The 12,825-nt window shown below is 36.2% G+C and overlaps 1 protein-coding gene across 3 annotated transcripts in view; it reads left to right on the forward strand.

Moving 5' to 3' along the window:
• The window catches only part of LOC111046547 (LIM homeobox transcription factor 1-beta), a 103,072-nt gene that overhangs the window by 82,410 nt on the left and 7,837 nt on the right, over positions 1–12,825 (forward strand). For all 3 annotated transcript variants that reach the window (XM_039429989.1, XM_039429988.1, XM_039429990.1), the window contains exon 5: positions 4,355–4,493. In XM_039429989.1, the coding sequence (XP_039285923.1) occupies positions 4,355–4,493 (139 nt within the window). The remainder of the gene's footprint in view (positions 1–4,354; positions 4,494–12,825) is intronic.

Here is a 12,825-nt window from a genome sequence, read left to right on the forward strand (position 1 = left end):
ATAATTCATTTTTTCACTATTTTTTCAAAATTGTTCAATTTTATCAATTGTAAAATTCTGTTGAATCACGCATGGTATCATGCAGGCACAAGAAAATTTTTAACTATTCTATTAATGCTGAATTATTATCAACCTGTAAATCAAATTCTGAATCTGCACTGTATGATTGCATATTTTATTGTAATATATTTCAGTTTTGTTAATTCGCTTTCTGAGTTCGATTATTTCTTAAGCCTGTCAATTATTGTGTCTGATACGTTCTATATTATCAAGAACCGATCGAATACGATCATTGGAATAATTGAATCAAGCTGGATATTGGAACAGGTCTAAGTGGATGTAGCGAGTGGGGTCAGATCGAGATATTTATTCTTTGTCCTTACCTGCTCATATATCAGCTTTTATCTGTTACCTACCTCGAATTTGGAGCGAACTCATCAATTGTACAGCAGAGGCAGCCATAGATCATATAGATTCCTACAATAGAGCTTAAAACCCGACAAGACTCTGTTCTCGAAGTATATTCTGAACGATATTGGGTTCAAATACCGTATTTTAATCCTTCAGAACTTATTAGAGACGCAGTCCCGTAAATTAGCTACATCGGGATTTTTGCTCGACCTGTATGATTTTGTATGCTCATCTTCACAGGTAATAATTTTAGGTATCCGTATTCAGTGTTTAGCGATCGCTACACTACTTATAAAAATTTCATCACAATACAATTTGTCATTAGAAGAATCAAGGGTGAGCGAGCGTTTAGGCCTCCCGCGATTCCGACAATTGTATTGAATCTTGTAGTGAATCAATCAGTCTGGTGTACACTCAGCGTCCACACACGCAATTACAAAATTTATAGCCGCTACACCATTGACTCAGTACAAGATTCACTCTACATGTGTGAAGCCGTTAAAAAACCACACAAGATTGCCGGCCCAACGTGAGGCATTTAAATACAGCATTACATCACCCTACGGTGTTGTCCTATCCTTGGAGGTGAGAGTGACTCCCCAGGAAGAGCACCACAATATATATAGATATTATATATATATATATATATATCGTTTCGTGACATGAGACAACCTGCTTTACTATTGAGGTGACAGTCGAATGAGTCGAAGATAGACGTTCGTAACGGAATACACCACTAGTATATAAAATATATCGAAATATATTTCGTCAGATGTTTTGACGTTAGAATTTCAACATGAGTATAATTTGTGGATTTAGTGAAATTTTTAATATTTTTTTGTGATTGTGAAGGAAGATTTTTGTTTGGATTTGTATTTTAGAATTAATTAATCTGATAAATCCAAAATTATTGTAGTACATACATTTTTTGGACTGAAAATAGTGTGTGAATTAAGTTATCATTTACATTACCTCTAGACTGTGTATTCCAAATTAAGGTTTAAAGCAGTTTTGGGCAAATGCCTGTAGTTTTACCTGCGTTGTATCAATTGTCTATGAATAAATGAACTGAAATGAAAATATATACCAAAATATGCTAAGTATACAGAAACTATAAAACAATTCGTGGCATGAGACAACCTGCTTCACTACTCAGGTGACTGTAGGAAAAAGACTCGTAACCTAAATACACCAAAACTACTATACCAAAACCAATTCTTCACATAAGATTCAAACTGCTTCCTTCCATGTGAATCCTGCAGAGATGAGTGTGGAAGTTCAAAAGATTCAATAAGAATCAAAGTCAGATTCAAGATGAGAGTGAAAGGTCAAGAGCTCGTAAGGCTATGTACAGACTCTTATGCGCCACGTACACGCGCATTTCCCTTTTCACCAAATGTTAACCTATAGACTTCAATAATACTGAAATCTAACTCTATTACTCAAAACAGTGGAATTTATTACAACCCAAGACAAGATTTTTTAAAATAATATTTAAAAATAGTTGTTGAGAAATAGTTTTATCAGATGGAAAGATTAACACGAAACTGGATAAATCATCATATGGGTTACAAATTCAAACGTGAACTGAGTTTATTAACATAGGTTTTTGATCTTGGAGAAACCAAATAAGAGTGAATTTTTAAGAGTGAATTATAATTCAACTGTGAATTGTGATTCAACTGAATCAACTAGAACAGGTGACATCAGATACTTGTGGATGAGAGAACTGCGTGAGATCTACTGTTCACAGAACTACTAGTAAGTATTATTTCGCGTCCTACACAGTGGGTATAGAATGTTTACAATCTATACTCACTGGTCCTGCATCGTATTAGTTGTTACATTTGTTTATAATTTCAGACACACTCTCATAACTTTCCTTTATCACTTTCCCGTTTTCCTTTCAGGATTACGAACCTCACTCACGCACGCGTTCAACACACGTCCCCCATTTCTCCCCTCCATCCACCATTTTGACCACTTTCTTCCCCCTAAAAGAGAGGCATCTACAGCCAGCACAGAATACAAATTGGAATGGACCTCTGCTTTTACTCTTGCAGCCACCTTAAAACCCTTTTTTGCTGACTTCGCACAAACGACTCGCAAATTTATTCTCGGGTAGTTACTCTTTTAATTCAGGCTTTTGTTCGGGGCTAATGCACACACTTAATAACCACCCATCTGGACTCTGAGGTTAAGCTCTCTTATTTGTTGGTTAATGGCTGGGTTCAACCTGAAACACGACCTTTTTTCTTCACTTAATGTTTTTACGCCTGCTAATTTTCACCTTTCTCTTCTCCAGTGTGTTTCCCTCCCTCTTTCTCACACGCTATCTCTCACTAACATTCTTTCTCTCACTCTCATTTCCTCTTTCTGATGTAAAATATATCAAATTGATATGAAATATCTCTCTCACTTAACCTCCCTCCTTCACTCGCTCTCTCTCTTTATAATAATCTTCCTCTCTCTAGAAATGTTTTACCCGCTTTCTTTCTTTCTCTAATCACTCTTTCTCTCTCTCTTTGGTACAGAGTTAGTGGGAAGGATATTTTGAATAATTATTCTTCCGAAGAATGGACAAATCTCCGAATATGTCCAAAGCTCCGCCAATTTATGTAGATGCATAACAATATTATTTATAGCTATTCGCAATTGCTTTTTTCATATCATATACAGTTTAATAATTATTTTCTTAGTCTATATTATGTAAATTCATCTATAATTTTGCTGTATCATAAGCTGTTATATAAGTGTATAGGTCAGTATTGTAATCTACATAAATAAAGTACTCAATCAATCGATCTTTCTCACTCGCTATCTCTAACACACATTAATGCTTCCTCTCTCTCATTTTCTCTTTCTTATGTAAAATATATCAAATATGAAATATCTCTCTTACTTAACTTCCTCCCTCATTAATTTCTCTCTCTTTATAATACTCTTCCTCTCTCTCATACTCTCTCTTCAAATTTCTTACCCTCTTTCTTTCTTTCTCTAATCACTTTTCCTCTCTCTTCCTTTCTCACTCTCTCTCTCTCTGACCTCAGTTACACTCTATTTTATCTCTCTCACTCTCATTCTCTTCACTTTATAATACTCTTCATCTCTCTCATACCCTCTTTTTTTTATTGCTTACGCTCTTGCTTTCTATTTATTTTCTCTATCACTCTTTCTCTCTCTTCCTCTCTCTCTCTCTCTCTCCCTCTCTCTCTAACCTCAGTTTCACTATATTCTATCTCTCTCACTCTCATTCTCTCTGTATGAAATATTGTACGTTGCCAGCATAATAAATATAATGCAATTTTCGTAGATGAGGAAATCCAATCTCTCACTCTCTCTCTCTCTCTCTCTTGTTAATTAGTTCCCCACTTTTCTTATTGCCTTATTTTGTACTCATTTCTCATACTATGACTGTACTAATGTACTGTACTAATGACATACTAAAACTGTATCTTTATTTATTTATTTATTTATTTATTTATTCATATGCAAATACAATTCAGGTAAAAACAACAGGCATTTGCCCAAAACTGCTTCAAACCTTAATTTGGAAAACACAGTCTAAAGGTTATGCTACTTACGTAACTTAAATGATAATTATGTATCATGGTATGTATGGTATGTACAGCTAAATGTATGTAGTAGCTGAATGAAAATAGCTAGATCGACCAAGGAGAAGAGAAGACGTGATAAAGGCCAGTGATAAAGGACAGGTTCTAGAAAAATTATTGCTAGTCTCTGTAACTTACGTATATGGAAAAAAATGTTTTAAGGCTGCAACAATGCAGTAGCCTTGAGGGACCCATTTTCGTTTGGACGACTTCAGTCTTCGAGTACCTCTATATAGTATATGATTTCAATCAGTACATTAATAATTCAACTGAAGTGAATTCGAAATCGAGACCTGATTTCAATTTGAAAAATTTATTTTTGATTGCAGGTGTGGTTCCAGAACCAGAGAGCAAAAATGAAAAAGATTCAGAAAAAACAGCGATTGGATCCGAAGAACAGCGGCAAAGACTCGGATGGCGCAGATGACATCAAGAGTGAGAAGCCAAAAATGAAGGAGGAAGAAGCGAGTGAGTAGATGTTTTAAAAAGTAAATAGATAATTAATTATTTTAAATTATTTTTTTGAATTCATTATAGCTCATGGATACCAACTAGTACATTAAATTAAATGTATATCAAATCAATGTATGAAGCAGAGATTATAAAGTGTATTCCAGTACATATACTTATAATTCAAACACAAAAGGAAAAAAATGTGAATTTCAATTCAATATTTTCTGATATCTAGGTTTTCTGATTATCAGTTTGTGTTTTTTGAATTACAGTTTGTGGACTGTATATCCATAGGTCGCTGGTTCATATCTGGCCCGGAGGACCATGTTTAATTCCACAGAGGATGGCACAAACAGCACTCTGGTTTGTGGACTGTATCAATAATTACATCGATAACTTTTGGGTGGTCATCTGGCGTCTGGTAGCAAGTTGAACAATTTAAATGGCTAAGTGCACAATAACATAGGCCTACCTTCATGTCCAAATCCTCCTTTGCTTCTAGGATCCTGGGTCCAGATCACGATACGAGACGAGATGACACTTGTAATAAATCACAATGAATAATCAATAGATCACTTTGCAAAAATCGACATTACAAGAAGTGAGCTGTTCGATTGGCTGTCAATCGGCAACTGGCGATTATTCTATGCACATCACCGTATAATTACCCCCTCCACCACACAACGCCAGACAATAAAGGGAACATTCATATAACGTCCGAACAATTTGATAGAACGAAGAGATTTGATACAGAATTCAATTAACAATAACAACAATACTATTCTATGAAACAAACAGAATATTCTACTAATGAAAAACTTGTTTTCGTTTTTACACCATTATCAATCTCAAGTAAACTAGTAGCTTGGACATTGAACAGTAGAATAGCCTATATACTGTGGAAATAGTCAAATATGAAGAGTTAAATTTCAATCTATCAACCAAACAGGTTGGTGACTCTATCAAGGTCGAAGTCTAGCATTGGCCGAGACAAGACACGCTCACAATGGGCGGAGAATTCAAACTACAGTCAAGAGTTTCGATGAATTCTTACTACTATATCATCTTGTTGAAATCCTGAAAGATCTACGACCAAAATTCATTAAAACTGAGTTGACACTATCAATTACTCTTATTTTTACTAAGAAAAGTGATGTTTTTTTGGATATAGTGTGGGCTATTATTTAATTAAAGTTAATTATTTGGGTGTTTGATTTACTGCAATCTTAAGGTTTTATCTCCCATCATTTTCCCTCATCACTGGAATACTGACCCCATTAACTTCCAATTGAATTCTTTAAAAAATACACTCATTATGAAAATGCATCATAATTATTATTAAACGAAAATCCCAATTAAATCACCCTGAAGGCTTCTGCTACTGCAAATATTGACAACAGGGTAAAAAACAGCTAGATGGAAATTCGATGAGCGCTACTATACAAAAATTATTTGTCAGCCGGGAATCGAACCCAGTACCTCCTAATTACCGGTTAGGAATACCCTTACACCAAACTGACAATCTCTGGATAGCAGCGCTCATTTCATACAAAACCATAGCGGCCAGCTATTATTATAGCGAAGTTGTTATAGGATGAAGTTGCATCCAATTTTTTTTACGTTTTATTTCCATCTGTAGACTTGCTGGCCGCTATGGCTTTGTATGAAATGAGCGCTGCTATCCAGAGATTGTCAGTTTGGTTTAAGAGTAAGCATTCCTGACCGGCAATTAGGAGGTACTGGGTTCGATTCCCGGGCTGACAAATATTTTTTTTATAGTAGCGCTCACCGAATTTCCATTTAGCTGTTTACCCTGTTGTGAATATTTGCAGTAGCAGAAGTCTTCGGGGTGATTTACAGCATGTAATGGGGATTTTCGTTTATAATAATTATTCATTAATTAGCATTTGAACAAATGCAACTTCCAGTTTATTTCCATCTGTAGTCTTATAATTTTTCCCATTATTGAAATACTGACTTCATCAACTCCAAATTGAATTCTATTAAAAATACACTCATGAAAATGAATAATAATACCTTATCGGTTAACCGTTTTGAAATCATGTGGATAGGGTCAAAACCATAATAATTATGAACCGAATATAACTGCATACTCTGTATAGTACATCTTAATAGATAGACGACACTGTACTGCATTTAGTTCATACATATACGCTACTTCGTACTCTGTTTAGTAGCCCACATATATAGGGCACCTCATATTGCATCTATCTCATAATATAATGTATCCGACTTTGTACTCTAGTGAATAATACAGATAGACGACAATGATGAATGAAATATTATTGCTTTGGGTTGGTGCATTTGACCGCCGCCCAATTATGCATGTCGCATAGACTGCATTGTAGCCCTCAACCGCTCTGACCATTAATATTGGCATTTAATACAGCGACGATGACCTGTCATTAATTATTGGTCGATGAAATGGACGATGCACCCTCATTAACACGTTTCACTGCGTTTAGAACGCTCACTTTTCGATTATGCGGCCTATAATTTGAGTTGGTTGAGCGGTTTTGATCGACTATTAATGAGAGGAATTCTTCAGTACAGAGGGTCTGTTATGATTCAAGTTATACTTTCAACAGAACGAGTTGAGACTGGACAAAAAATCAGTGTTGCCAAATTTACTTCAAGTAGAACAGATAGGTGGAGAGATGATGATTTGGATATAGTGAGATCCTTATGTTGATATCCTTGTCTATCATTCGACAAAGCAGATAGCGTTACCCTTTTCTAGTTCCGCAACGTTGCCCATCGTTTTTTAACATTGTAAAAATATAAATAATTGACCGAGCGAAGTGAGGTCTAAGGTTCAAGTCGACGGTTTGGCATTTCTCTTAATGTTTAAATGTTTTTATGTTGCGCATTTACGACGAAACGCGGTAATAGATTTTCATGAAATTTGACAGGTATGTTCCTTTTTAAATTGCGCGTCGACTTAAATACAAGGTTTTTGTGAAATTTTGCATTTCAAGGATAATATAAAAGGAAAAAGGAGCCTCCTTCATACGCCAATATTAGAGTAAAAATCAGACTATAGAGTTATTCATCATAAATCAGCTGTCCAGTGGACTATAATACTACCCGTTCAAAAACATCGAACATCTGGAAAATGTATTTTTCCATCAACGTTAGTAGACAGTTGACTATAATACTACCCGTTCAAAAACATCGAACATCTTGAAAATTTATCTTTCCATCAACTTTGTAGACTGTTGCAGCCAGACCTGATAACAGGTCTCACCCACACATTCCGGGACGACACGTCACGGTACGATAGAACAAAAAGCTCTGTTTATTTAGGATTTTTTCTAGACTTTTTAAATTGATTAATTATCTATTAATTTTTGAGAAAACATAACAACAGGTCAATGTAACTTATTGAGCGCGAGGTCTACTGTTCACAGAACAACTAGTTCAATCCCAATTATGAAACAGTTTTTAGATTATTGAAAAATAACTTTTCTAACGGATAAAATATAATTGATTATTTTGAACGGTTACAGTAGGCGTCCCGTAGCTTTCCCTCCGTGACTTTGAAACGGCATAAAGGCAAGATATGATTCGTGGGGTAATATTCACGGTTTCGCAAAAACATCCGCCTTCAGACTTCAGAGACCTAAGATCCCTAGATCTTAGAGGGGAGGAAGCTCCCTACACACAGAGATTCTTCATGAATGAGAGAGTTGCAACGTATCACCAACAATGGAAAGAACATGTCGAATGAATGTCAGCTGATAGGCTGTGTTGTGCTAAAAGGACGTAACTCCAAAAAGCTCCTTGAGTATTTTTTCAAATGCAACACATTGCTTTTGAGAAGATACAAAAGAGCGTCTGTTGCTTATGGGAAGATACATTTAAGCTCCTTGTGTATCTTTTCGGATACAATACGTTGCTTTTGATAAGAAATGAAAGAGCGGCTGTTGCTTATGGAAAGATACATTAAAGCTCCTTGTGTATCTTTAGGGATGCAACACGTTGTTTTTGAGAAGATACAAAAGAGCGTCTGTTACTTATGGAAAGATACATTAAAGCTCCTTGTGTATCTTTAGGGATGCAACACGTTGTTTTTGAGAAGATACAAAAGAGCGTCTCCTTGTGTATATTTAGGGATGCAACACGTTGTTTTTGAGAAGATACAAAAGAGCGTCTGTTACTAATGGAAAGATACATTAAAGCTCCTTGTGTATCATTAGGGTTGCAACACGTAGTTTTCGAGAAGATACAAAAGAGCGTCTGTTGCTTATGGAAAGATACATTAGAGCTCCTTGTGTATCTTTTCGGATGCAACACGATGCTTTTCAGAAGATACAAAAGACCAACTGTTGCTTAAGAAGAGATACATTTTCAAAAATGTTCTATATTTTTGAACAAATAGTATTGTAGTCTGCCCTCCGCCAATAGGCAAAGTTACTGGACCACACTTTCTATTTTAATGAGACTACTATTCTTTATAGGTAGAAGAATTGCTGGAATTAACTTACAGTGAAAACAGTTGTTAGGATTTTTATACATGTTTCAGGCCTTTTTTGTCATCCTTATTTCTTCTACCTGTGAAGAATAAGAGGCAGCAATGTGATTAGTATTGGATTAGAATATTTGAAAACGTTTTTGAATATTTGACTATACTGGACCATACAAACTGATGTACTAGTCTAGGACTCAACTGGACAACATATCAGTTTTTAGTTATAGAGAAACAGGGATATTTTTTTCAATTCAATCGTATTTGGTGTGTTTTTCGACTTCCATATTAAGCTTTTGAATTCAAAATGTATGTATTGGTTTGTTTCAATGTGGAAATAAGTGAAGAATTTTCAAATCTCACATAACCTTTATTTGGACAATTTATTTCATGAAATTGGGATGAAAAGAAGTTTTGGACTGTAGTCTGTTTCTGTGTCCTTAAGTTGATTGTGAATGATAAAGAAATAGATAAATAATATTAATTAAGCTTGTAGCGTGAATGTTGATGTTGTGGAACTTTTCCATAATTGAATAGACTTAAAACGTTGTCAAAAATCCACTTTTATTAAATAAAAATTAATATTTTACAGGAGCATGCTTCCGTGTGTGCTCACACATCATCGCAGCTGTAAGTTACAGTACAGTTGGGAAGTAGAAAGATTGCAACTTAACAAAAACAAAAGCAAGAGCTACTTGATCATTCTGACTAATTATCATTCCTATCTTTAATTTATGATTTTCATTTTAATTCTAATTTATATATTCTTAATTCTAACAAAATTATTAGAAATTATATGAGTTCAGCCTATTTTTTATGAAAAACTCTTGCTTTTCTTTTTGTTAGTTTTATAATAAGTAAAAAGGTATTCATAAAAAGTAGGCTGAATTCAGATAATTTCTAATAAATTTGTTAGAATTAAGAATATATGAATTAGAATTAAAATCATAAATTAAAGATAGGAATGATAATTAGTGAGAATGATCTTGCTTTTGTTTTTGTTAAGTTGGAATCTTTCTACTATTTCTATTTTTTTTTGTACTTCCCAACTGTACTGTAACTTACAGCTGCGATGATGTGTATGAGCACACACAAAAGCATGCTCCTTTAAAATATTAATTTTTTATTCAATTAAAGTGGATTTTTGACAACGTTTTAAGTCTATTCAAATAATATTAACAAAGAAATAATGATGTATTCGATCATCAATACCTTCAATATCACTTGTATATTCATCATTATTTCCACTTCAAATAGAACATCTTTCAAATGATTTCATAATATATGACATCGGAAATAACAGGTAATAACCCAAATATGCTTCCTTAACACATGTAAGGCGGGATGCACACCGGAGAAACGCATTTCGTGAAGCCCTCTTTCATGAAACTTGTTTCAAGCAATCCGTTTCACTCGCGCATGCATACAAAAGAAACGTTCGCTTAATCTTATCAGTCGATTGCGAGCAACTTTCGTTTCACGTTTCCTCAAACTTTTTTTCACGAAACGCGTTTCTCCAGTGTGCATCCCGCCTAACCCAGAATGTGCTGTTAATTATACAGTTTGTACTAATGATACAGTTTTTCTAGTGATACTCTGACCGATAAAAGTAGAGGAGAATACAGCCTATCGTGGAGAAAAATAGAGAGAAAAGATGAAAAACATATTCAGATCATATCTCAAATATAGAATGCAATCGAATAGAAGGTTTATTTAGGCTTTATGTAATGCTGAACAGACGGAGCCAATTGGAAATATTTTACAGACCGAGAAAATCATGCAATCGACAATAGTTCGAATCCACATGAGCGCTGAAAACCTTCATACACCCTCAAATAATGTACAACTCTCGCACGCGAATGTACCCGGGCAATCCAGTGCATGTGTCAGCACACAGAAGTGAGAGGGCACTCTCTTCTCTTTGGAATGCGAAACGTTTTGCGACGTTGCCCCTCTTCCCGTCATTCTTCTCTTCCCCATTCCTTCTCCCTTACTCTTTCTCCTCTTCCATCTACCCCTCCTTTGTTTATTCCTCATTCTCATCCTTCTTCAATTCCATCTCTTCCTCATCATCCTTTTTCTTCCACAACTCCTCTTTCTTCTCCTTTCACTCCGACACTTCCATCTCCTCCTCCGTCTACTCCTCCTCCTCCTTCAGTTCTTTACTTTCATAGTCCTTCAACCACTCTTTCTCCTTCACCTCCTTCTATTTGTTGCAACCCATTCTTCTCCCTAATTTACCAAGAACTCATTTTTCTATTCAGCCTCTTTCATTCCAAAGCTTCTAAGGATTATTATTTCTTCATTAATTTCCTCTGCTTCTCTTACTCCTAATTCATTCATTTATTCTTCATTCATTTATACAATAAGTACATTCATTATCAAATGATAGGGAGAGGAAAAATAAGGTAACCTTGTGCTATTCCTCTCCCAAATTTAGATTTATTTATTCACAATTATCACAAAGACGTCAAAGTTTGTCCGAAATAGGTTAAGTCTTGTTCATCTTTCATTATTCATCTTCAACATCCGACATTCTTCCTTTGTTTTCCATTTTCCGACACCACCTCCTTTTGTTGTTCGAGCCACTCATCCTCCTTTAATCCCTTTCCTTTTTCACTTCTTCTTCTGCTTCACTCCTTCTTCTCCTCCATTTCTCTTCCTTCTACTCCTACTTCTTCCCTTTCTCCTCCTTCTTCTCCTCTTCTTTCTCCTCCCACTTCTCCTCTTTCTCCTCCTTCCCCTACTCTTCTTTCTACCTCTTCACCGCTTCTCCTTCTTCTCCTCCTTATCCTTTTTCTCTTCCTCCTCCTCCTCTCTCTTTTCGTAACAATTTATTCTTTCACTTATTCTTCTCCTGTGCCTCTTCCATCTCGTTCTCTTTCATCTAACTCTCTCTCGCTTCTTCTGGGATTTTTTGCTTCTCACAAATCTTGTCACTTTCTCCTCCCTCTACTGTTGATCATCAACATTCGATCATACCTCCTTCTTCCTCCGTCTTTTTTTCACTAACTTCTACTCCATCTCCTTCTTCAATCTCTATATTTTGTCCTTTTCCCCTTCTCCTCCTCCTCCTCTTCCTCCTCATCCTCCTCTCACACAACCTCCTCAGTCTCTTCTCACAATCTCCCTCCACCACTCCTCCTCATCCTATCCTCCTATCCCTTCCCCTCCCCATTCTCTCAATTTCCCTCTTAGGGGAAAAGGGACGCCATTTGGTTGCCATGGTGACGACGTTCTTCTAGCATCCCTCCCCTCTACCCACAACTACCCACAACGCTCCTCTCCACCCCTGAGAAGCTTCAATGACTGAGGAGGTTGTGTGGAAGAGGAGATGTGGCGCTAGAGGAGGTGGAGGAGGATGAGGAGTAGAGGGAGGAGAAAGAGGAGAAGGAGAAATTGTAGAAGGAGGAGGAGGAAGAGTTGGAGAAGGATGAGAGGGAGGAGGAGGAGGATGAGAGAGAGGAGGAGAAAGAGGAGTAGGAGGAGGAGGAGGAGGAGAAACCCTGACAGGCTTTTCCAACCCCTAGCCTGCCGAGGGAAGCTCAGCTTCAAGAAAATGGCTGGTTTTAGCACCAGACGCCTCCAAGGCAATAGAAATGCTGCTTACCATGCTACTGATGCCAACTTGTCGCCACCACGTATTAAGGGAGACTCGAGGGAGACCTGAGGAGGGGGCAAATACTCCTATCCACACCGCAAACCTAATACGGAAAGTTTTCCCTTATTGAAATAAATTCGAAAGTCACCGTTCTCTCCTCCCTTACCACGTTTTCCTTGTGTGGTTTCTGTGTTCTTGTTTTGTACTTATATCAGTATGAACATGTATGACTTCTGGTTCATAACGCATGATTAATT

The sequence above is a fragment of the Nilaparvata lugens genome, chromosome 6 (genome assembly GCF_014356525.2).
Source record: "Nilaparvata lugens isolate BPH chromosome 6, ASM1435652v1, whole genome shotgun sequence".
Lineage (NCBI taxonomy): Eukaryota > Metazoa > Arthropoda > Insecta > Hemiptera > Delphacidae > Nilaparvata > Nilaparvata lugens.